At 34.3% G+C, this 27041-nt stretch overlaps 3 protein-coding genes across 5 annotated transcripts in view; all 3 read right to left on the reverse strand.

Annotated features, from left to right (window-relative positions):
• The window catches only part of LOC123556442 (uncharacterized), a 468205-nt gene that overhangs the window by 239700 nt on the left and 201464 nt on the right, over positions 1-27041 (reverse strand). The window lies entirely within an intron of this gene.
• LOC123558109 (multiple epidermal growth factor-like domains protein 10) lies at positions 1498-23316 on the reverse strand. Its single transcript, XM_053542668.1, has 10 exons — positions 23048-23316; positions 22242-22385; positions 21959-22096; positions 18988-19125; positions 14559-14696; positions 13784-13921; positions 4859-4993; positions 4104-4227; positions 3634-3737; positions 1498-2724 (listed from the first exon to the last, which is right to left on the reverse strand). Exons 2-10 carry the CDS (start codon positions 22339-22341, stop codon positions 2678-2680), a joined length of 1062 nt encoding a protein of 353 aa, XP_053398643.1. The 5' UTR covers positions 22342-22385; positions 23048-23316; the 3' UTR covers positions 1498-2677.
• The window catches only part of LOC128556859 (uncharacterized), a 28832-nt gene continuing 25145 nt past the window's right edge, over positions 23355-27041 (reverse strand). Inside the window, exons 2-5 of the mRNA XM_053542667.1 lie at positions 25232-25384; positions 24656-24871; positions 24095-24295; positions 23355-23671 (exon numbers count right to left, since the gene is read on the reverse strand). Coding sequence (XP_053398642.1) covers positions 23370-23671; positions 24095-24295; positions 24656-24871; positions 25232-25384 — 872 coding nt within the window. The 3' untranslated portion in view covers positions 23355-23369. The remainder of the gene's footprint in view (positions 23672-24094; positions 24296-24655; positions 24872-25231; positions 25385-27041) is intronic.

Below are 27041 nucleotides of genomic sequence, written 5' to 3' on the forward strand. Positions count from 1 at the left end.
ATGTCTACAGGGATAGAGCTTTCCACTCATATCTGTCAAGACATGTTCTCTCTCTCTCTCTCTCTCTCTCTCTCTCTCTTATTGGCCGTGCTGTTACTGTGGCATCTCTCACCCTGCAGGAATAACTTAATGTTAATTGACACTGATGTGTGCAGGGTCAGAATATGTCTGTTTTCTATTCTTCGTAGGAAATTAAAAGATTTTCTCTAGATTTTCAAATTGTGATGTTTTAAGGTGGATTGACTGATTACTCAATTTATGTCTGGGCGTGCATCCTAATCCATGACCTGATTCCACATTCTGTACGTCTGCGTCTACAAGTTGATCCCCAAATGGAGTCTATGAAATTTACAATAACAATCTTTCAGTTATTCCATATAAATGTTGAAAGTTTCATAAAAAAAGATATGCTTTTTTGCAGAGCTTGCTAACATCGATATTCTTGCTTTCACAGAAACATGTTTAAGTTAGGATATTACTCTCCATCACTCAGAAAAGACTCTATGAAAATCATATGAGAAAACATACATGCAGCTAGAAGACACTATTTTGGAAATACAAAACACAGAACGCATTTGGATTGAAAGCATACTTAGATACAAATAGTTCTTCTTGGAATATTTTATCGCCCGCCAAACAAAAAAAAATCCTGATTCTCACTGACTCATCAAGTTCTGTTCTAGATATATTTCTTGTTTTCGTTCCAGAATCTGTCGTTGTATGTAGTGTTGGAGAACCATTCTTGGTCCCAGATATACGTTATCACTGTCCTATCTTCTGCAGTTTAAATTGCATAAAAAGCAAGTTACGTTTTCTAAGCGGACAATATGGCTATTAGATAATGGTGACTATACTAATATGAGGTAAAAGAAAAGATCTTTAATTGGAAGACATAACGATGACATCCATCAACATGCGCTGAATATAATACTCGAAATACATACATACATTTACGCAAGAAACGATCCCCAATAATAACAGTAAATGTAAGGCAGTCAAATCCCCTGTGGATGCACAATGAAATCAGAATATGCATTAGAAACGAGCAAAAAAACTGCAAATTATAAATCACTGTGTTACGTACAAGCAGTTATTATAATAACTAAAACCACACAACTTTTCAGAAATAAATGCAACACTCTCGCCAGCACACTTGCAGAAAGATTTATCTTAATAAAATTTATAAAAGATCCTTTGATTAAAATGCAACAAAGCAGAATATTAGCAGACTCGCTCAGATTGAGTCTGTCCATGACAAGAAATGAAATGTGCAGCATCTCTTAAGTCAAACATCTACCACTGTCTGATTATTTGGAAATATTATAACAAATCGGACACACAAAAATATAGCATGCCAGCTATAACTGACATTGATAAAACACACACATCAGACACAAAGAAATCCTATGCCTTTAACAATTTCTTCCATTTCAAAACATCTGAAGTTGATTATGGCTATAAACAGCTACCTAATACAACACATAACGCTGAAACTCGTAGTTTAGAAAACATAATTATAACGCCCCTTCAAGTCTCATCGATTCTTGTATCACTTAAATTAGGGAAAGCGGTATGCCAAGACAATACCAATAATAGAATCTTAAAGTAGCTGTCGCTATTGCCATCTAAACCTCTCCGCATTCCATTTAACCACTGGCTACAGTGTTGAAGGGTTCCCTCATAGTGGTAAATACCCAATGAATGTGCTGTATATAAAAATGATACCCATGAAAGTTCTAATTACGCACACATATCACTTCTAAGCACTGTCAGTAAGGTGATAAAAAAACTCATAAACATGCCTTTAACTTCTTTGTTGCTCAGAACACTATCACTTCTCTTCAATCTTGCTTTGTCTATAATGACTCAACTATTAACCAACTGTCTTCAAATTATCGTACTGTTTGTCAAGCTCTTAACAAAGGTAAAGAAGTTCGCGTAGTGTTCTTTGAAGTACTGAAGCTCTTTCTCCCGGGTCTAGCACAGAGGTCTTACACACAAACTTCAACCTTACCAAATATACATGCTAGGGTACCACAAGGCTCATTACTTGGGCCTCTACTATTTATAGCCTATATCGACCTTACACTTCTGGGATTCCGGTCTAAGCTGTGACACAACTGCCAAAATATTCAAATGTGTGCATGAATACATATCCAACTCTGAACAGTTTTGAACAAATATAGTCGATCTTACATGACATGGCAAAAACCTCATTAACAACGAAAATTGTCGTGTATCTCTAACAAAACAATGACCATCACAATGAACTTCTACTTCTACTATTACGTTTCGTTCCCTACCGCATACGTCTGTAGAAATGAATTTTTGTTTTAGAAATAACTTTATGCTACTTCAGTTATAGATTTTTGTCTTACTATGTTCAGCACATATTTAGGTTCTGTGAACTTTATTCATTTGGTCCTAAAATATATTATATTAAATAAGAGTAAAAAATAAGTATGTGTTGTTAATATTATAGTATGATATCTTTTGATTTACGTGCGTGAAAATGATTTACAAAAGTTTTTTGACTTTCCTCATTGTTGTTAGTTATGAAAATGTATGTATGTATATAATGAAATAAACATTGTTGAAACTAATCATAATATAAAAATAGATATCATTATGCACGGGACACTGTTTCATCTGGATTATATATTCGTCTTCCGTCTATTTATTCAGCTACATTTTCATAATTTCTAAGTTCGGAGTAGCACATCTCTGAAAAAGAAACATAACATTTTAATAGATACGATGGGCTTATCCAGAATTTGAATAAAGTAATTAAAGTCGCTGACTTCAAATCACTTGCCCCTCATCGATGCGGGTTCGAGCCTCATCCGGGGCGTTGAATTGTTTATGTGAGGAAGCCATCCGGCTGGCTTACGGAAGGTCGATGGTTCTACCCGGGTTCCCGCTTGTGATGAAATGATGCACGGAAGGGTACCTGAGAGTCTCATCATAGCTGGAAAATCGTCAAATGACCAATAATTGTGTCGGTGCGATGTTAAACCCAACAAAATAAATAAATAAGAATAAAGAACCTGCTAGACTGGCTTCAAACAGCGGGCAACAATGCGCCTTTTACATGAATAATAAATTACTTTCACAGTAACAAGATCTTATTAATGTTGCATTCACTCTTTTTTCTACCCCTTATCCCTTTTTGTATTTTGCATATCATTAAAATGTACTTGTTTTCGGATTTGTAGCAACCCGTCTACTGTATTCTTCTGTTACAGTTTCATTTTTGCTGTGGGCCTACTTTGCGATGCATGGCTCTATGTTTGTGTTTAAGGTGTTCCGTGCTTCAGGAAATCTACCCTAACCTTTTATTATTTACAAATGTTGACCTGTGACGCTTTAACAAATCCAATGTAAAAGTTTAACCTTCTGTCCTTTATTGGTGACTTCTTGTCACATTTCAACGTCGCTCGAGTCTATGTTCTTTGGGCATGTTACAGACGTGAACAGCATTGCATTGCTGGTATTTTCATTCAGTAATATATATAGTATAGTTATCATGAAATAAAGTAAATAGCATAGTTATAATTGTCTTTAATAGTTTACGTTGACGAGACGCTACGTTTTCTAAACCTCCAATTAAGTGAATTTTTATAATACATTTACCCTGGTTTCCGTCCACGCGGTTAGGATCTAACGTGTTGTACTCGCTTTCACCTCGAGCTCCACTACGAGAATCTTGATTTGAAGAGACATTTTGGTTTGCCTTTCTGAAATATCAAAATATTTACCAAGAACTATTGGAAAATAGTTTCTTACTTTACAAACGGACGACAGATCTGTGTGTTTTAGTGCTCTTCGCTTCCGAGAAATCTATCCTTACCTATTATCTTTTATTTTTGATGTGAGATATCGTTTGTCCAATATCTTATGACTCGGATATAGGTACCTTCGACATAGTTTTACATAGCTTCTCCTGCACATTTTCTAATAAGGACTTCTAGAATTTAGTTAAATCTAATACGTTAATCTAAGAATTGGTGACATTAAGACGTGTATAATAATAATACTGTAAGAACAGTTGCTGTACCTTACATATTACTGTTGGAATCATTTCCTTTCGTAAAGTATTTTACCTTATCTTTCTCCTTTTCAGAATGATGATAACACCAATAATGAGAGCCAGTCCGATTACAAAAACAGCAGCAACAAAACCGATGATAATGCCCACAGTAAATGACGGCTGCTCGTTTTCTTGTGCTGTTGAAATGAGGACGATTTGAAACTTGAGATGTTTAAGTATATGAACACACAAAGTGTCACTACATCAATAAAAGCTGTAAAAAGATTCTTTGGAAGCAAAGAATGAAACCAAGAAGAATAATAGCAGACTCGGTTTGATTGAGTCTGTTCATGAGAGGTAATGAAATATGTAACACCTCTCACGCTCCCTAGCACAGGCTTGAGCGAAATTCTATTGCATATCAACTGAATAGGCTCCAAGGTCCCAAAGGACCAGAAAATATAACCATGCTGAATCCATGTACGGGGAAGTTTTTACAGACTCCACACGGCACTTAAAGATTGCTGTTGTGATAGTTAATAAAATCTGTAAAAAGATCCTTTGGAAGCAAAGAATGCAACCAAGCAGTATAATAGCAGACTCGGTTTGACTGAGTCTGTTCATGAGAGGTAATGAAATATGTAACACATCTCACGCCCCCTGGCACCGACCTGAGCGGAATTCTATTACACATTAGTTGGATGGACTCCATGATCAAGGACCAGAAAATATAACAACACTGAATCCAAGTACGTGGAGACGTTTTTTACAGCCGCCACACGGCTATTAAACATTATTCTACACCCATTTTAGAACCTAAAAACATACCGTATAAACAATGCGGAGGAATCCATCCTGACTGACATGTCCCAGGGCAGCTTCCTGTGTATATACTGCAAGTCGCGTTTAAACAATGTCCACATGTCGATTCACAATTCGGTCCCCATTGGCTATTGGAACATTCTACAGAATAAACAAAACCTCGTCTGCGTATCTACCAAGGCAGAAACAATACAAAACACGCATTTTGTGACACAGAAACAAATAACGATATCATATTGATATCATATTATAGACGAAGGGAACCTCTCAACACAGTTTTACGCATCTACATGTATATGTAATTTTAAGTCACTGGCAGTGACTTAATGTGATTAGACAACAAATGACAGTAGTTACCCTATGTTTAAAAACCTAAAGTTGTATGTTTTTTAAATTACAACTATAAACCAAAGTTCTACCAATATATAGTTAGTCCCACTAGGTTATGTCTCGACTTATTGCATTCCAAAATATCGACTTTGGACATTTTCCTACTTTGGACATTTATAACAGCTTAAACATAGGCAAGTGACTACATACGGATATTAAAAATATCATAAGACATAGAAGGCGTACCTACTGAACATAACGAGTGGTCAAGCTTTTCTGTCTAATCGTTTAGTGTAGAGTGGCTTATTGTTATTATTATATACCACATTTTATATATAGCAATCCTTTCATATAAAACGTTCAAAAATACTTTACATAAAAGCATTTATATAATGTTCAATAAAAATGGTAATTGAACTATTATAGAATGAATAAAAAATTGCATTACGGTAACAAGATACATAGCGTTTTAAATTAAAGGCGAACAAATCAAAATATGAAACAAAATACAATAGCGTAAAAATTAAACTGATCTATCAAAGTTACAGGTTAGAACAGAATAGAACAGAATATATCCTACATTTTGAACAGAAAGAATTAACCTGTATGATGCCTGTGAAATGCATCACAGCATGCAAACCGTCCCGGATGAACGGCAAAGAAACTGGTTAAGACAATGAGTATCCCTGATCCAATCAAATAAAACCATTAATGGTATAGAACTGTTAGTTTACAAAATTCAGATACGTTTTGGGTTGCAGATAAACAATGTCGTTGTAGATGCATAAATAGCCTTTTTAAAGAACACGTTTGAACCAAGATAATAATTTATAGCGAATTACTAAATGATGGTTGATATTTACACCAAGAAAATATCGGAATTTTATTGAGAAAATACGGATCTCCTGATAAACCTGCTGAAGATAAATGAACTAAAAACCCACCAAACTAGGTTTCCTAAGTCATATTGCCATGACATATTTAGTTTAGCCACTGGAACGTCCATGCGAGTTCATTTAGGTGTGAACAAAACCTTAAGTCGGATTATAGTTATGCAAATTTTAAAAAACAATCTGATTCAAGTCCAAGCAAAACTTAAAACATTTTGCATAGTTAAGACCAGGAACAGCCCAGTAAGTGATTAAATAAATGATAAAGACACTATTTCACTGAAAATAGTTATCATGTTGGTTTTGTAGAAGTCTCTTAACCAGTTAACCAACATCCATATTGAATGGATCCTTTGAAACAACAATATTTTAAACATGATGTGAAGTACTTGTTGGTAAAATCTGTTATTGAACAAACCCAGTTTTCTATGTTTTCCTTTTCCAAAACCATATTGTGAAAACTGAAAGTTCACATATTATCGTAAAGTGAACAAAACAAGCTATTTTCGTTTCCAAATAAAGATGCCTGTATGGACAAGAAGATATGAAGCATATTGATCTTCCAAGAGAATCTAGAAAGCTCCGCTTACTCACTGAGCGGAAGAGATATCGGCCTCCGTTTTGTCAGATGACTTATTTCAGTGTAAGTTGTCCTCCGAGGCCGAATGGTTAAGGGCGATGACTTCGAATCATTTGCCCTTTACCGATGTGGATCCGAGCCTTACTCGGGGCGATGAATTTGTCATGTAAGGAAGCCATCAAACTGGCTTCCAGAGGGTCGGTGGTCCTACCCAGGTGTTCGCCCGTGAGCCAGGTACACTTGTGCGACTTGTAACTTTAGTGATATGTTGTCTGTGATTATACACCGACCATGCCGATATATTCGATATCGAATGACTTTCTATAGAATATAACATTTTTACCGACGCAGTTACACATTTTGACTGTAAATCTTGCAAAACGTAAACTCATGGTTCTTTAACATGCCTGTAGAAACTATGTACAAAGGTTTCTCTGAATTTCTACAAGTAAAAGACAATAGATGCGATTTCTTGGTATGGCTGTAATAATGTTCAGTAATGACAGAACCATTGACCATATTGCTTAAAACTTTAGACAATTTTATTTAGAACGAAATCAAAATGCGTCCGATGGACTTAAAGCCTGACACAGGAGTGCAAGAGTTCTCTAAACACCAGACTTTTACCAAAAATTTAAGTTTGCTGGAGATGCAAGTGACACAGGTGCAGTTGGTGTATTGATATAAGAAAACAAAGATTTTGTTATTTTTCTAAAGGTTTAACGAGCATCAGAGAAATCATTTTGCATTAGAAAGGGTTTCTTCCTCTTTTAAGGCGTTTCTTTTATTTAAGTTAAATCATTCATTTTACAAACAAGAATATATACATGTGAAAATTTCAAACAGTAAACATGTATATAAGTCATTGTCTGTTATTAAATCATACAATCATTCAGATATTCATCCACGGTCTTTATGTTTGCGAAAATTGTTTGATAAAACGCTGTTTACTTTTCTGTAAGATATTTAAACATAATTATATATTCAACTTTAAATAAATTAAGTGTCACAGTTATGTAATCGGCAGTACTTAATAAAATATGCCTTATACACAGACGACTTTACACACGGGAAACAATTTGTTCAAGTATAGAGTCGGATTTTTGAGTGAACACCGATTGTCAATCCTAATCCTGTCCATGTTACGCCAATGTCATTGAAAAGTAATGCATCTATGTTACATGCTATACAGAATAACACAGTCATGCAACTATCAGTCCTGAAATTTCTTCATATATATACATATTCTATCTAGATTTCTCAACAAATTTTACCCTGTGAATTTTGGTTTGTTTTAACTTTAAAAATGCTGTCTACAAATTGTACTACAAAAATGTCACACTTCATACGGACATATTTTATTTGATCTGTATGAACATCTTTTTCTTTTTAAATTACTATCCACTATAATAATTATATATTTTCTTTTAATGCATTGCATAAAGGTAAAAAGTGCATGGTTTGCAGGGGATAATAGCTACATAGTGAGCAAAGTTGTCTCCTTTAAGTCCAAATATTTTTCAGTAGGCAGATCGCAGGGTCGCGAGTTCGATCCCCGGGCGGGGCGTATGTTCTCCGTGACTATTTGATAAACGACATTGTGTCTGAAATCATTTCACCGTACCTCCCTTCTTCACATTCTATTTGCAATATGTCAGTAATTATACAGAGATCTTATGAAAGCACAAATAACTATCTTCACGCAAAGTGTAAAAACTTCTCTACCTCTAAAAATTCAGGAACATAATAATGGTGTTTTACAAAGGTAGTTTTAACACATGTACTATAATTCTTTCATACTTTAATGAACTCCTTGTTTTCCCTTTTTGAATTCGTACGCGTAATCTAGAGGTGGACAAAACAGCAGCAAAACAAGGAAAGCGGTAATAACTTTCCTTTTTCAAAAAGAAACAAATATTAGTGCGAGCAAATTATTTCCTATCCAATGATCATGGTTTATATTTAAAATTTGGTAAAATGTTGTTTTTGAAATGTATGGTACTAAAAGGAAAATCAACAAGAAACTAGAGCAATCTCTAAAGCCGATTAATTCCTTCAGATACCGCTTTGATACAAGAAAAGTAAAATATTGTGACCGTGACAATTGATCTTTAGGGGTCTTCTTAATCATAGAAACCCGGGTTGTGTACTTTGCATGTTGTCTTAATGAGGTTAACAATTGATGCTGGTCTTATAAAAATGTTTCAGTGGTTAAGTTATATGGAGCGAATACAAATTTGAGCTATTTTATCTTTAGCCACTGTGTGTGACTTTGAATTTTCTGGTCGCGGCCTGAATTGTGCACTCTACAAGTTGTCTGGATGGGGTCAAGAACTGAGGCTAATTTTACAACATTTATTCAGATACGGAGTGGACACGAATATAAGTCCATCTAACTGTGATCTTGATCTTGGATTTAATGGCCAGAGTCATAGTATTTGCAAGTCATCTTGATGAGGATAACAAGTGATTCTATCCAAAAAGAGGCCTAGAAATTGCCTTTGATGGCATTTTTTGTTAATGCCCGACAGCCATATTCATTGTTAATTTTATAAAAACTGGAAACTTTTCAGGGGGGCTGTCGCTTTCTAAGGGTCATAGTAAGGTCACAGCACAAGGTCAAAGGTCATTAAGTGCATTTTTGTTATAAACTTCAGATTTTCGCCATTTTTGATACATTCTAATACAAACTTATCATTTTTGGTGATAATTATGAATCTGAGAAGTAAAATAAATTACTTCAAATAGATTTATTGCATCTGAGACTGGCAAATTTCAAAACGACTTAAGTTATCTTAATAGAATGAGCTTAACTTTTCGTACGCTCTGATATTTTGTTCATTTAAGGAATTTTTCTAAATAAATGCTTCTAAAATTTCTGTTTTCAGGCTAACAATTTCCATAATGGCTGGTAGGCTACCTGTATGATTGTCTGTATGAACAGTACTGGTAGAAAAAACCTATGGCGCGTATTTTATAAAGACTAGTACAGTCAAACTTCGTTTGCTCGAATCCGGATTATCCAATTACTACTTTTGGCTCGAACTCAGTGTTAGGTTTATATAATGTATAATTCACGTTAGCTTGTGCTACTGATATCTCAAACACATTTTGCTTGTCCCGTCGAGCTCTAGTGAACATAGTTTGACTGTACTAACTGTTGACAGATCTAAAGATTCCTTCGGAAGCACAGAACTCCAGGACGTAAAAATAGCTAACTCGGCTTGATTAGGTCTGTTTGTGAGATAATATGAAATGTGGAAATTCCCTCAGTCATTATCTAAAATGGTCTATGCTGTCAATCAAAACTCTAATTCCATTGGTTTACGCTTGTGCTGTAGCAATTTCATGAATGTGCGGGCGTTAAGAAATACTACCTATGTATAAAAATCAAGCGATATCAAAGTGTAAATATAAGTAGCGCAAATATTATGTTTTTCTTTCTTTCTTTTCTTGTGTATGTGTGTTTTTTTGTTTTAGTTTTTTTTTTCATTCCATCAGCATGAAAATGGTACTTTTCATATCTTTTGAATCAGCTAAAATATTATTTCTTTGCACATTAACATTAGGCTATTATAAATATTATTTCTTTGCACATTAACATTAGGCTATTATAAGAACTGGTAACCTCTCTTCAAGTGTTTTCAATTTCTACAATTTTGTAAATATTTGTTTATGTTGGTTATTTAGGTGTCATAACTTCAAAAAGGCTTGATTGTCAGTGAATTCGATATTATATTGAGTGTTATTAGTATGATATTTATGACTGCGAATATAGGGGCAAAGCATGTTTGTATTCCTACATTACAATACCTTTAGATTATCGAGCGATTTGTTGGTGATAGAACCGTGTAGAGCAAACTTACCAATGTATGATGAAGGAATCTACTGATGTTATAAAATAAACAAATGTGAGCTAACGCTATTGTAGCCTTAAACGTGTAAAAATAAATATATTGTCAATTAAATTCAGTGCGGAATGCTAGAATGAACTACCCTTATATAGAAATAACTTCTTACCCTTATATAAAAAATGAATAAACCCCATAACACTTCACAAGCTATAGACGTCTGAGCCTGACATATTTATTCAATCGGCATTATTTGTTTATTAAATATAAATCCATCATTTTGAATTTCAAATATCTTCTTCGTGCTCTTCTCGTCCTGCAGGAAGATATTTTTACGCATTTTATATTTCTTGGTAACTATCGAACCACCATATTTCTTCGTTTTGATTAGCTGAACCATCATCTGTCAGTAATCATGAAAATATCGGAAGGTATAACTTCAATATATCACAGAACGAGCCTGAATGTTATTACTATAAAAATACTCAAGCAACCCTCTGATGATTTTATATCTTTAATTTTACATTTTTATTTGTGAAACATCTGAATGACTTATGTTTCAGCGTCAAAACACAAGCTTCGTTTTCATAATGTTATCAGGGACATCCTGTCCGAAACCATGTGTCGGATCTGTAAATTGTTACCATCTGATTCGTTTTCAACTTTGTTTTGAACAGTAAGTGAGAGTGTAGAAGCAAAGCCAAAGTTGAAAAAGATCGAAACAGAAATAGCGTGCTGAATTTTCATAATAAAATGATCGCATTAAGAGCTTCGGTGATAGAAAATATAGTTCTTGAAATGTGCTGCTTAATTGCAAATACATAAAATATGATGATAAATGCCTGACCGATAGTAAAAAAAGAACTATATTACAGCAAATCAAGCGAATAGTGTATAGATTAACTAGTTAAAATCCTACAGATCTGTTCTGTTTAGTTTATTGACTAATATTCCAGTTATTTTTCTAAAATGATCCTATTTAACCATCGCCACGTGGAAAATCAACATAAATATATATCATATAATGAATCATCACCAGATTTGAAATCATTTCTTTAGGGGCTGGAGAAAGATTCCATATAATAGTATAAATGTTACTGTCAACAGTATTTCAGTCATTTAACGGCGGTCAATTAACTTAATCAGTGTTCTGGAGTCTCTACAAATAGTAGCCTTTTCCCCGCAAGTAACTGCCAACTTCAGAACCAGAGGACGAAATCACTCCTGACAATGACAATGTCTATTATCAAATCGTCATGGGGAACATTCACCTCTCCCTGTGATCAAACGCACGACTCCGCGATCCTTAGATCTGCGCTCTACTGAATGAGCTAAAAATACTTGCTTGTATACATGACAGTAAAGTGGTTTTAACTATTTACGTGAGAATTTTATACATTTATATGTAATTCATTTTCCGCTGTAGTCTTCTACCTCAAAACCTATCCTATGCTCTCTTTCGTACACATTTCTCCAAAGGTGTACAGTATGTAAATATTCTTTTTATAGTCAGTTCAAAGCTTAAATTCGAGTTTTATTGCTGCCTGAAATGCAAGAAATGCATTTGCAGTGTCATTTTGTAATCATTTGCTCAACAATTTTTCTAGCACACCTGACTTTTGTTTTTATCTCTGCCAAATTTTAACAGATGTGAATGAAAATTGGACACATTATTTAATGACCACTTCTATTAAATAAACGCAACAGCGATATAAATTGTGCGTATATTTGTTGTACCATGACAATTTAAATAAGGCACCCCCTCCCAAAAAATGTCACTGAATGAATGCAACTTGGTTCTGATCTGTATGCGGCAAGTACTGTCATCTGCGGGATTAAACAATTTTCTCATTAATGGAGTGTCATTAATGACGTCACAAACCTGATGAAAATTAACATGTACATATTGAAAATATCAACAGATGTTCCATTAAACTAAACAGAGTTGAACATTCAGAATATAATAAATTTAATTTCATTGAATTAATTGGATCAAAGTGTATCACTGTGATTTGGAATTTACTAATGTGACTTTGAATTTAAGGGTTACCTTATTGTTACCCTTACAGTTAAATGAATTTACATCAGGTTATGATCGTTTTATGTTAAATAATAATAGAATACTCATTTAACATTGTGTAAAACATTCATTCAAATCTGTCAAAATTTGACGATAAAGGGAAAAAACAGGTGTGGAGTTAGAAAAGTTGTTGAGTACATTGTTAATATACGCACCATTTGGCTACCTTTAATAACTTATAGAAGTCATTTTTAAATGTTCAGTTTTGACCTTGACATGTCTATGACCTTGAAATCACATTGAAATAACCCTTGGATACGACAGTTCCAAAAATATTTCTCTAGTTCATCCACATTACATTAGCAAATATTTCAAGTAAAACACACTTTGCCATCGTATGCCACTTCTCTAAGATATATATTTAACAAATAATCAAGGCCTTCGCGTTGTTTATCGTCTAATTTACCACGGTTCAGAGTTCAGATGCGTAGGAATTGAACCACGAGGGTGTTAGCCCGAGTGGTTAAATACTGAAGCATCTGAACGATGAACCGTGGTAAATTAGACGATAAATCACAAGAAGGCCTTGATTGTTTTCATTCTGACATGCACGTTGATATATTGCAATAAATATTATGATGGAATTCATTTACGCGAGGAGTAATGTATCGGACGTCAGGCGGCTACATGACGTCAAAATTGACGTCATAATGCTCTCTTACCGGTCCGTGCGTCAACCATTGTTTATCGCAGGATATATTGCGTTTGATTTTCTTCTTTGTTTAACTGGAAACCAATTCGAGCCATGTTAGAATATTCTATATAATATTATATGTATTAGATATATATTTTATAGATTATCATCAGTTTTATTTACAGAATACTGAAGGGCATTGAGACACAAACTTTAAACCAATTTAGATGGTACATGAAAATAAAACGAGTGCACAGCGGCACAGTTTATTTGTAAATGCACTTAATTGACCTTTGACCCCATTGCACTGTAATGAGGAACTCTAGAAGGCGACAGCCCCTTTTAAATTTCATGTTCGAGCCTAAGGAACACTTTAATACTAATATCCGAGCATTCACAAAAAATGCCATCAGAAGTCACATTTTCCCAGGATATTGGCAGACTATTAAAAAGAAACACTCATTTGTTCTGGTTATATTACATGTTTCTATTTCTAGATCTGAAAATCTTTTAAAGACAATATTGGTTGTATTAAAGAATACGTTTATAGCATGCATGTCCCTTACGTATATTGCACATTGAGGTTAGCCATCCTGGATTACATCCTCTAGCACATTCACCATTCGTGTTGTTACAAGTTTCACCATCTTTACAGCTTCCGCATTGTTCAGAACAGTCACTGCCATACCGTCCGTGTCCACATACTGGGAAATATATATAGAAAGCTAGGAGAAAGATTGTATTCAACTTTTGAGTATTTAGATTTGCCCTAATGTTATATGACTGAAACGACCCTGGTCTCCAAGTTCTATAACATTATATAAGACATACATAAGTGTAAATGCAGCATGTCCGCAAACATACATCATGTCTGATAGGAAACATCTTTTAAATTAAGTGGATGGATGTAACTCCAGCATGACCGATGAGTGTTTTATTATTAATGGCAAGAAACTTATGTAGAACACTCGAGATGTCAAATATGTTGAACAACTTACAAATACTTTCAGCTAAAACAAATGTTCAATAACCATTCGAGACGTTCGTAATAACAGAGATTTTCTCAACCCATCGTTTGTCCTGACGGGGATGATAAAGTTTGTTAACGCTTGCTGGAGATTTACAATTTAGCAAACTAATGTTTTCTGTTGGGATCCCATTTAGTTCTTCTATATAATACGTTCCCATTACGACGGTTGGATAATTTGTATTATATTAGTACTGGTAACTTAGTATTATCGTATCACTATGACTGAATAAATGCTTTCAAATTGTTACATTTCAATTATTTCAATATGATTGAAGAAATATTTTGTTACATTTAATATCCAACCAACTTACATTTATTGCACTTTGAGGTTGACCATCCTGGACTACATCCTCTAGTACATTCACCATTCGTATTGTTACAAGTTTCACCGTCTTTACAGCTTCCGCATTGTTCAGAACAGTTAACGCCATACCATCCTTGTTCACATGCTGAAAAAATACATGCAGCTTATAAAGCTCTTTAGTATGAACGATGTATACATTAGGATTATTTTGTACAGTTTTTTATATTATTAACTTTCGTTACTAAATATAGCGCGACGCATGTCCAACTTTGCAACCAGCTCTATTACCGCAGTTCGGTCACTCAACCTACAGCTTGATCAACCTAATTCGTACCAATGTTTAAGTCATATGCGGCTTTATGCTGCAAAATTTTGAATTTTAAAACCATGTATCTTAATGCTATTCAATGGGAAAATATATTTTCCCTTATAAATTTCGAGCAAATTCACATTTCGGAAAACTAGATTAAGCAATATTACATTTTATATCAAAATGCTGCTTTTATGCTAAATAAGATATGCTGAACACTCCATTCACGAAGTCAGAATAGATTATTTTGTTAGATATTACTATCAAAATGGTTAAAATTTACCCCATCAAAATCGTATTTTACGTTATATTAAAAACTAATCAAGATAATTTTTTTTAAATGTTCATAGTACCACCCTCCGAACCTAGGAGTTCTTTAGAATGATATTTTATAAGACCTATAAATAAATGGTATCTTATTGGTCCATTGTCATGAAATTTATACTGTACAAAATTCTGGATATATGAGATTGAGTTCCGGTTTTTCTTTTTGGCCATATTGTTCGTGTTTTTGCTGTTGTGTCACAAACATGGTCCCTGACGTCACTTTTCGTGCAACGTCCAGTTCCGGGTGCTTTCGGCATTTTTCCTTTCCTGCGCTCTGAATGTCATATCAATGAAAAATAAAAAGTAATTGTCACTTTGCATTTAGAAAATGCTACTTAATGGTATAAAATTCAACGAATTAAAACTTATGCCAAGGACGTCAGAGACGATATTGTGACGTCAGAACGGAAAAACTCACATCAAGTTTTGTTACAAATTTTGCCTTAAAATCCAGTTTATAAAAAATCGACTCGATAAAAAAACGTACAATTTTGGTATGCTGTTTCACAGTGTGTATACGTCTAGTAGGTCACCGACTTTAATTTTTCAATATTTGACGATATTTTACCCATACCTCATGAAGAAATGACACGTTTAATTGTCATTTTTTTAACAAAATAATCTAAAGAATATGCGAAGCTACAGTCATGTATTAACGGTAAATTGGGAATGAATTGATGAAATGAATCGGCATGAAAGTATTGAGAGACATATGGTGAGATTTGCTAAGAAAGTGTCGAAGTCGAATTTTTTAAAACATGTAATAACATTCAGGTGATTACGGTCCTGTTCCGAAAAGAATTGTAGATATGAAATATCTTAATGAGCTATTTGATAAAGGGTGTAAATAATGTAAACGACATTTCGCATTATCGGAAAGGCTTTTGATCATTGGTTAATCAACATGCATTATGTGTGTTGATTTCTTAATATGACTTATAATTATTTAAATTCAAGTGTTTAGATTGTGAACACGAAACTACATTTTTACACCTATATCCAGAGCATCCGGAGAAACAGGTATGGCTTTTACTTTTCTCGTACTTCTTAAATCTGAACGCTGCAACTAGTGAGGGTTTTATGAAATATTTTCTTGTATTCATTATTAAGAGCTTGTGACGGCACTTGATCAGAAGGTTCCCGCCAAGAAATAAATTATTTGCATCGGACAAGCAGATGTACTTGATTGTAATAAAAAGACGCTGTCTCAAGAATAAATTCTCTGCGTCTAACCAGCTGCAATAATAGTCATCTGAAGATCTTTTTTTACAGAATAAAATCTGTAAGCTGGACTAGCTACTCTGCCTTACTATGACCTCACTGTCTTTGTCTCTTTGTCTTCCTCGTGCGGAAGGTCGAGACTTTGATCGCTAGTCGTTTACCAAGGATATAAAAAATGATACCAGTTGCTCAGCATTATGCGTATAGAACAGACTCTTCTCTCAACTCGTAATCTCGCACGAATGAGATGTGGAGATTGATGTCTAAATTGGTAGAATTTGTTTCATGATTCACAATAAATTAATCCGTGTAAAAATATTAATTTCATATCAGATATAGGATATAGGTATATTGTTTTCGTGCTGATTATACATGTGGAGCAACAGTCCGACATGCGTCGATAAATATTTCCGGTTAAATCAGGCAAACCCTCGATCATAAAATTACATATGAACGAAATTTCTAGATGTTTAAAACATGTTTAAGTACCTATTTTCAAGAAATCAAATCATCAACTGACCGCATACTAGCTTTTTTACAAAGCTAAGTAAGCATTTTGCATTATACTGAGACGATTAGTAACAGAAATGACATCTATTCTTCAAGCTTCGAATTTGCATTTTGAAACCATCAATAGGAATAACAAAACTTAATGGATAGTAAACAGTGGATATATTGTCCATAAGTATTGACCTGGCCCTCAGTAGAGAAATAACTACTGCGTAAGTATTCTTTATGATTTAAAAAATGTCGCATGTGCAAGTAGCTGCGGAGACAAAAGGATTTAGCCATCAATCTCGGAGCTGTGGGTCGTAGTCCTCAGTCTAACATTTTCTTTTCAAATTTTATCTCCAAATTTTACAGGACGGAAAATTAATACACTTATCTTTTTATTTTTATGGTTCATTTATTGAAAGAAATACACTTGTATTCAAGATATTTTGTAGTAACTGTCGAATAAAATATTTAAAGGTATCTTAGATAAAAAGACAAACTACTCTCGAAAAAAGATACTACAAGAGAAAACAATTAGAATTCGTGAAAATCGTTGCAAAAGACATTTGTAACGTGCGTGGAAGTCAGACGGTTAACTATAAAGGTTATTTGTGTAGTTATAGATCTTTTAAGGATACAATATTGCGTAAAGTAACGAAAACGTTCGAACATATTAGCGAATATTGATGAGTGCCAGGTCAAATACTTACGGACAATTGTACAAGATATACATCTTGTCAAAGGTGTTTCCTTTCACTAGTTCATGGCAACTGAAGTTAAGATCGAATATATCGTGAAAATTTCTTATAATAAATACATCTTGTTTTTAACACGAACGTGAGTTGTTTAAGTTGAAACACAGTCTTTTTCACAGTCTCTAACGTTATATAGCCACAAACCATGTAGGGGTGAGGGTAAAGTTATGTTATATTGCGAAAAATTGAAATCGTTGACCCCTAAGTATTTATGTGTCTACTAGATGTACACAGATTGCGAAACAACATACCAAAATTATACGGTTTTTTTATCGAGCCGATTTTTAATAAACTGAATTTTAAGGCAAAATTTTTAGCAAAACTTGATACGATTTTTTCCCGTTCTGACGTCACAAAATCGTCACTGACGTCCTAAGCGTCAATTTATTTCACTAAATTTTATACCATTGAGTAGTATTTTCTGTTTGCAAAATGACAATTATTTTGTATTTTTCATTTATATGACATTAAGAGCGCAGGAAAGGAAAATGCCGAAAACACTCGGAACTCGGCATTGCACGTCAGGGACCATGTTTGTGACACAATAGCAAAAAACACGAACAGTATGGCGAAAAAGAAAAACCGGAACTCAATCGCATATATCCTGAATTTTGTACAATATAAATTTCACGACAATATTCAGCAAACAAATTGGGGCGCATTCCACCTTAATCAAAGTTGTAAGAACTTGTTTCGCAATCGAGAATTAGGAAATTAGTATCAACTTAAAATACAAGAATGGAGATCACGCCTGACAAAATTGAAGAGGCTTATTGTACTCAACTTTTCATTTTTCGAGTAAAAATATACACACACCATTTTATACTGTTATCTTTTTTATTTTGGTATTCAAATGTTTATGTAAAGACGATGATTTGTTTCAACTGTTTAAATTGAAAATTGAACTACAGTTCTAGTTGTTGAATAGTAGAATCAAGGAATTACATATTACAATTTCAACATTTTGGACATAAAATGCTCTAGTATACCCGAGTACACCTCACTCAAATGTTTATATTTTTACTTTGAATCTACCGATTTTTATCATTCTTATGGCATTTTGTTTCAAATAAATTGCTCAATAATGTGCCGAAAACCGCATTTAAAAATAACTACCGGTTTCGGAACTACATACGGAGTAACATTACTTTTTGAACGCCCCACGTATTTAATGACCTGCCAGCAGTCAATACTATTGCCCACGGTACTTTGGACCTTGGGCATTAATTTTGACTTTTGATCTGCAAGCCATTCAACAAATGTGTTATAAGGATATATAGGCCTCTAGTCAACAATTGTTTAAAAGTGCGTATCACAAAACAGCTCACTTTCAGTACATAATGGCAATTTGTATCCAGGCTTGCATCCAGAAACACATCTGCCGTTTTCTTTGTTACACGCAGCATCATGCTTGCATTGTCCACATGTAAAGTTGCAGTCTTCTCCAAAGTTCCCATCATTGCATTCTGTAAGAATGCGTGTTTTCAATGAAAATAATATCACCCTGACAAAATTAGGAAAGAAATATCAAGTTTTTAATATAGAAATACTAAGAGCTCTTAACTACTTTCAGACTAAGTTAAAGCTGAGATGTCAAAATGTCAGAAAATAACATATTTTGGTTTGAACAGCATGACTGTCACACGACTTGATTTCTCACCTTATTGTAACAGCTTTCTTGGTGTGGTATGTTATGGTGTAATGAAGTGTATACAAGTGCAGTGCAGTGCAGTACAATGTATAGTTTAGTCTATAGTGTATAGTATAAAGGGTAGGATAGGATAGCACAGCATAGCTTAGCTAATAGCTAATAGGATAGGATAGGATTTAGGACAGGACAGGACAGGACAGGACAGGATAGGATAGGGAAGGGTAGGGTAGAGTAGTCAAGTAAATTTAAGTGTAGTACAGGAAATTGTAGGAAAGTATAGTGTAGTATAGTGTAGTACAGTATAGTATAGTATATTATAGTGTAGTGTGGTGTGGTATGGTATGGTATGGTATGATATGATATGATATGATATGATATGATATGATATATTATGGTATGGTATGGTACGGTACGGTACGGTACATTACGACTCGGCACAGTACAGTTTAGTATTTTGTTTTGGGTTTAACGCCGTTTTTCGAAAATTAACGTGGGCAGTTAACCTAACCAGTGTTTAAGGATTCTGTACCGTACAAACTTGTTCTCCTGCAAGTTACTACCTACTTCCCAAAATAAATTAAAGGTGGAGGGCGAATTATTTCAGAGACAATGTCTTCTATCAAACTGTCAACATACGCCTCGCCCGGGGATCGAACTCACGACCCAGCGATCTGTAGATCACTGTTCTCCCTACTGAGCTTAGCGGGTGTAGTGTAGTGTAGTGCAGTGAAGTGCAGTGAAGTGCAGAGTACAATAATAAAATATAATATAAGAAAAATGTGTCGTGACGGCATTAATCTGTCTGCCTGTCTGTGACTGTCACAAGATGATTAATGTTTTTATATGAATTTGAACTGTGGTGGATAAATTAAACAAGTATTGATCAGGCATGTGTTTACTTTTATTTGCTTTGATGTTCACACTTGATATATTATTTGAACCTTTCTTTATAAACTTTTGCACAACCTTGAATATCTGAGAGTTTTCTTCTACTGTGGAATCTTCTTAACCAAATAATGATGCGTTAGTTCTTATGTGGTTATAAGGGCGTTTGGCTATAAACAGCTGACGTCTTTGATCTCGGAAATGATTGCAATTAAAAAAAAATGTTTAACATCTTCAATCCCATAGCCACATTCACACTTAGATGAATCTCTCAAATGGTGTTTGAAAATATCACCATTCAAACTACTATACCTGTTTCTAAGTCTAGCGTGATAATGATCTTACACCAGATAAGCAGAATACTGAAACTCGATAGGGTATGAACTTTTCTTTGGGATTTGTTTTAAAAGCGTTCAAATAAAACGATTTTCAAATACTATTTTCTAAGCTATTCAAGCAGGAAAAGCAGATGGCATAAATGATTTGGAAAATATTACTTTTCAACTTTTAACTGGAAATTAATTATAAACATTTCTTAAATTATATGGAGTAGTCTCTGAGAATAAATTTGGAAAAGAATATTAAGTCTGGTAAATCACCAATTTTTTGCTTTATAAATGATCGATAATTTTTGCATCAATCGACGGTCTACTAACGATACCGACCCTAATTTTTACAATAACCTTTCGATCGAAACAGACTTAGTTAATCGAGTTACTAACATTGCAGCTTAGCAATTTTTCAATATTGTCCTTTTCGTATGAGGTAAAGCTGTCCCATAGTATATTGTGATATTCCAATATAGGTCACATATATGAAATGAAATTATGATTTAAAGTTTTCCAGCATATTTTTACATTTTAACATTAGCATTGATTCCAATATTTTGGAAGCGGAATTCTTTATATTTTAAAGATGTTCGTGTAAAGTGCCACCAATACTAAATGTTAGACCACGAAGAGTATGGTTTTGATAAAGACCTAACTGAAAATTTTCAAAAAAAGTAGGTTTGATATTATTAGAAAGAAAGTAGAAAATATTTCTGTCTTAGTAGGATTTAACATTACAAATCACTGTTTGGCCCAATCTGTTATCTTGAGGTCTTCATTAAGAGTTAATTATACGAAGTTTAAGTCCCGACTGGTTACATCTTAGCAAAAAGTGGTGTTAAACTTTCAGGATTTTCAGCTATATCATTTACGTGTATTACAAATTAAAGAGAGCATTACACAGACCCTTGCAGAGACGCCAGCATTTGCATATTTAACATCAGAATATATCTAAAATCAGAATACAGAAGCTTCTGACATCTAGATTCAAGACTAACCATCGGTATAGAATGTCATTCATTCCGTAATACTTTTCCAGCAAAACTTATAAATGAAACTCGTCTCTAGTTAGAGGAAAGATCAAGATCGCTCTTTGTATACACTGGAATTAAAATAGCCGTTTTCAAACAATGTGGATTAGAACATTCATGAAGAGAACGATTAAAATGGTGCATAATGGTTTACAAAGCGGAATAATCAGAACGAGTTTGATAGACATTCACCCAAGGAATATCTGTAAGAAATTTTCAGCAGTTCCCAAATCCATACGGACAACATGCCCGCTCACTGGTGGCAATGTTTGTTTTTATTTTTTTTTAAGAATAGTGGAATGATTTTAAGGAATTTGGTCGAAAGCTTATGGGAAACTCAACCTGTTATACATAATTGTTTGCAAATGCGCTTACATGACGCACAAAGGTACAGTATACTTACCATGTACACATAAAGGAGGAATAAATCCAGGCTTGCAAGAATCTGGACAACTGCCGTCAGATATACTGCATAGATCGTTGTTCTTGCACTGACCACAGGTTTGATTACAATATGGTCCCCATGTCATATCGGAACATTCTGGAAACACCATAAACACATTAAAATGCAGCTAAATAGTTATATTTTATGAACTTATGCAATCCAATCGCATTGAATAAGCGTGTGCGTTTAACCAGTGCTGCTTGCATGTTGTATACATTGAGATGAACGTAAAAACTTTTACCGATATTACACGTTCCGTTTAAGCCACTCCATCTTCCGCTACATCCGTACGGACATATGCCCTCAATCTTGTGTTGCCCAGTTGTCTGACTGCTGCACATACATGTTTCGTTACACTCCCAACCACATCTTCCAAGGGGACATTCTGTGAAACATAGAAACATTAAATGATAAAATGAATATGTCTAAAGTTGTTGAGGATTTTATCTTTTATCTTCCGTTTCTTTGTTCTTAGCCATGTGTTGATTAAAAACCTTTGTAAATGTTCTTATATCTTGATGACACAAAAGGAAGTTGTTATCAATTTGCGATAGAACAATTTTTCTATGATGGCTGATAAGTGCCCTTTCGTCTTTTCGTCTGCGACGCCACCAAGCAAAACACAAGATTTAAGAGGTTTAAATAGCTCTGGGCTAACACTCGCTAAACAGCTACACGTGACACAAAACATCCGCTAAGATGCGGTGAGGCAGAGCGAAAAGTCGAGATTTAAGTACTCGAACGGCGGGGTGGCATGGCAAAGAGTCGACGTAAACAGAACGCTAATTAGCGTCTTTTCGCTCTGCGCCCCCACCAACATGTCTCTTAAATCTCGACTTTTCGCTCGCAAAGGGCCGTCTGAGTGTACTAAAATCTCGACCTTTTGCCCCGTGCCCCGGTGATTAGCGGGTTTTCGTTCCGTATGTATACTTAAATGAAGTAAATCACTGTTATCAAAAATAGAAGGAAAAAAACGTTTCTGTTTTGAGAATTTTTCACTCTGGCCTCTGTATCTACATGCTTGTAAAGATGTTTAAAAATGTATACCTGCAAATACTTCAAATTCACAAATAACCAGAATTTTGGCAGATCTTTCAACTTTTACAGCACTACCAAGGAAGGGTCTCGTGAAGTTTCTTGATTTAGGGTTATAAGCTTGTTTGTCTCCATACCCATTGTCAGTGAATATAAGATTTGTTTGAGAGCTATAATTACCGACCAGAATTCTGTACGACTTATACTGACCTGAAAAAAATACATTTGCCTCGTATTTATGTGAAAACGAAATTATACTGTGTAATACTTGACAGATAACTTTTTAATAATTACATAATTACAAATTACACGTGGATGATAAGTATTTTTGCATTTAAAGCAACCGTCTCATCAATAAAACAATATACCTTTCACTTACTTGTATTTCTAGATCTAATCGACCAAAGAAACTGATTCCTTGTATGTCATAGAATGTATCTAAATGTACATTCCACCACTTAACTATACTGGCATTATAATCCCTAGTTGCACTGCAAGTTCTCTGCGACTCATTATCCTGATCTTCACTGCGAGACAGCATTGGCCTTCCATCTACGGCATACGAAGCGTTCCATCTTCCATTATATGTTAGGACGGATTCTATTAAAGTATGCTTATTGAACGAAACCAGGCGACCTGTAATAAAATTTCTGAATGTTACCATGACAGTTAATATAAAAATGTTTCACACAATAAATGGAGCGCATGCAAGTCTCTGAGAGTAAAATGAATTTTGGATGCATCTCATATCCTCCTATCTCATTTGAATTCTAGTGAATTGGTACTGCTATATCGTAACATTAATTGTAATGAAGCTACGTATTTCCCTAACTAATTCTTACAACTTTTATTAATGGCTCTCGAGACTCATTCCAGATGGAACCAACCTCTAAGAGCAGAGAGAGAGAGACAATGTGGAATTAAAGTGTCTTGCCTAATGATACTACCACCAAGGCAGTGGCCGGGATCGAACCCGGGACCCTTCGATCTCAAGGCGGACGCGCTACCACTGCCCTACGACGGTTCCACAGATGATTGCTTAAACATATAAAATCAAACCTCCAAATAGTTCTACTTCACACAGAACTAAAGGCGGTGGCATATTTTCTTTAAGTTTGATTTCCACTATCTTGCCAATAATTGGTCGCACACAATCCACATTCATAACAATTTCTCCGTCAGTACCGGCTTCGTGTTGATAGCAGACCTCATAGTTATTTGTGTTGTTTCCTATTTCTACAGAGAATCCTCGGAAATTTGCTTCAAAGAAAAAGGCATATTATTACTGATCAAATGTCAACAGTGTTCCCCGTTTTGCCACCAGTATTATATATCGCTTTATGATTTTCAAATAGCAAAATGAAAGCATGTTGTTTCCACAATAAGAAAATATAAATATGACATGTAAAACAATATGGATAAGTTGTGACCCAAACCCTTCCGCCTATTGTCGAGCCTGATGACATTGATACGTAAAGGCAGTAGTATTTATTCCATTTACCATCGGACTAAGTCAAAATGATTTATCTTGGTTGCGGTCTTTGCTTCCATATATATATATATATTCCATATGCTTGTTATTTTATTCAATTTAAATTATTGATTTGATTTATATATAACCTTTATCTGAGTCCCGAATCTTGATGACTAATCCAACGATATAAAACTCAGTCGATAATTTAAGACGCCACCATTGTTGTGTTGGGTCTCCAAATCCTCGAGAGTCTGTACTGCTGCATGTGTTCACATCTCCATCTATTGCTTTATCTGCCCAGTTGGTTTCGTCTGCCGCTCTATAATACTGTTCAGTACCAATGGATGCGGTTACAAGATTCCCTAAAATAATTTATTTTAAGTTTATGACACGTGTATTGTCTGATATCGATACTTTTTTAAATTTTAAGCTATTTGCCGTGATTCAAAAAAGCGAAACAAATCACTAAGCGTAAACTATACAAGTACTACATTTCAGAACAAATTAAAAACTAATGTACTTTATAAAGTATAATGTGATACTATTACTAATGATTCTCTCATTTACGTAATGCTTATGTATTTCTATAACAGGTGCTTTTATGGTTACTTTTTTCATGACTAGATACTAAATATTTGTTTTTATCATAATATTATATCAGAAAAGAAATACTCTAAAACTAACTAGATACGTTTTGCAACATGAAATAATTTCATACGCACGGTATTGGCATCTTGGTCCCATCCATCCAAACAAGCAACCATTTTGACAATCGCCGGTTTCTAAGTCACACTGTACATTGTCCTTACAGTTACATCTATATTTACAGTCTAGTCCAAAACCATTGATTCCAGGATGTACTGTATCTGGACATTCTATGTAAAATAATGTTACATATTCAGATGCTTTTTCTTGCAAACCACTAACTAAAAGTAATGTTACCATATACAATTTCCTAAAAGGGAATAAGAATCCTTATCCATCTGCTTTCTTTTTAATTGAGCTTTAGTATTACCTTTTGGCACTGTATCTAATACAGTTTGCATGCTTGGGGGAATAGAATTTCCATATCTGACTTCGAATCAATTTTATGCCTTGAATAATATAAATGCAGCTGCAGAGTTATACATTTTCAACAAGGCAATAATTGTTTTTAAATTTGCGACTCTGTTAATATTGTATAACAAGAGGGCCATGATGTTCCTATATCGCTCACCTGAGTTTAGCAGCTTGCTTGAACAGTTTACATTATGACTTCTACTTTTTAAAAAGCATTGAGAGTATTTTATAAGAATGGAATTTAAGTTTAAGTTGTGACAGCTTCCAATTATAACATCACCAGTGTAAATATATTATATCAATGCAATAGTAATCATTTGAAGAAGATATAGGAAACATTGCAAACACCTTTTCATCAAATACAAGCTATTAAAGTATACTTTGAAATATTTCAACTATTGCAAATAATTTATGTCTTGTAAAAGTGATTAAACAGAAAGGTTTCATTAAAATAAGGAAAGCCTGATCAGCAAGGCGGTTTTTCCAAAACAAAGGCTCTTCCAGAACATAGTTGACATAATTATACTCATTTCAATCAACATTACCATTTGTTTCGTCATTGAAAACATTACTTCTTATTCATATGAAATAACCTTTTTAAAATTCACACAGAGCTACAAATGCATTTGTAACATTTTTGGTTGTAATTTTAAAAAAAAGTCAACCAAGGCACATTTTGGAAAGCTAGTACAGGGCTGACTCCTATGATTACCCCAAAACGTAATTTTTGTATTTAAGCTACATCAGACTGAACAGATATATAAAAGTTCTATACTGTAATTTATAGTGCATTTTATAGAAATCTTGTACTGCCATGATTGTTAAGAGTAACTGAGGCTATATGAGAAAATGGACATAACGGAGCTGTATAAAACACTACAAGTCTTCTGCTTTATTCCCCGACATAACATGAGAATAGAAAGAAAACACATGAATATTAAAACGGAACTAAAGGGCACCGACACGAAAAAAAAACTGGCAGTGTGTCTAGATTTTTTCTTAATGACAGGTACTGCAACAATTCCATGAAATAAATGAGAACCCTTTTTTATGCATTTTCATCAAATATCCTGCTCATAGAGAATAGCTACAATTTGATTGTTGATGACAAATGACAGACATGGACTGGCCATAAAAACTAATTATGAGTCTGGTATATTAACTGAATTTCCCAGGAAATTGCTTGAAAAAAGTAAATTGGCCTATAGTGTTTCCTGAAAATGCCACCTCTTGAGTGATAACATGATTTTCTTTTTTATATGAAAAGATGACCTAGGTTTTAACCAAAGCTTATACAGATCATCAGGACTTCTAAGATTTTGAACACGTTTCAACACCATAAAACAAAATGACTGGTCTCTAAATTGTAAACAAGCTTTTCCTTTGACTAGGTGACCTAGTGACCTACTTTCTGAGCCCACACGACCCAGTTTCAAACTTGACATAGAGATCATTAAGTCAAACATTCTGACT

This window comes from Mercenaria mercenaria, chromosome 5 (assembly GCF_021730395.1).
Source record: "Mercenaria mercenaria strain notata chromosome 5, MADL_Memer_1, whole genome shotgun sequence".
In the NCBI taxonomy this organism is placed as follows: Eukaryota; Metazoa; Mollusca; class Bivalvia; order Venerida; family Veneridae; genus Mercenaria; species Mercenaria mercenaria.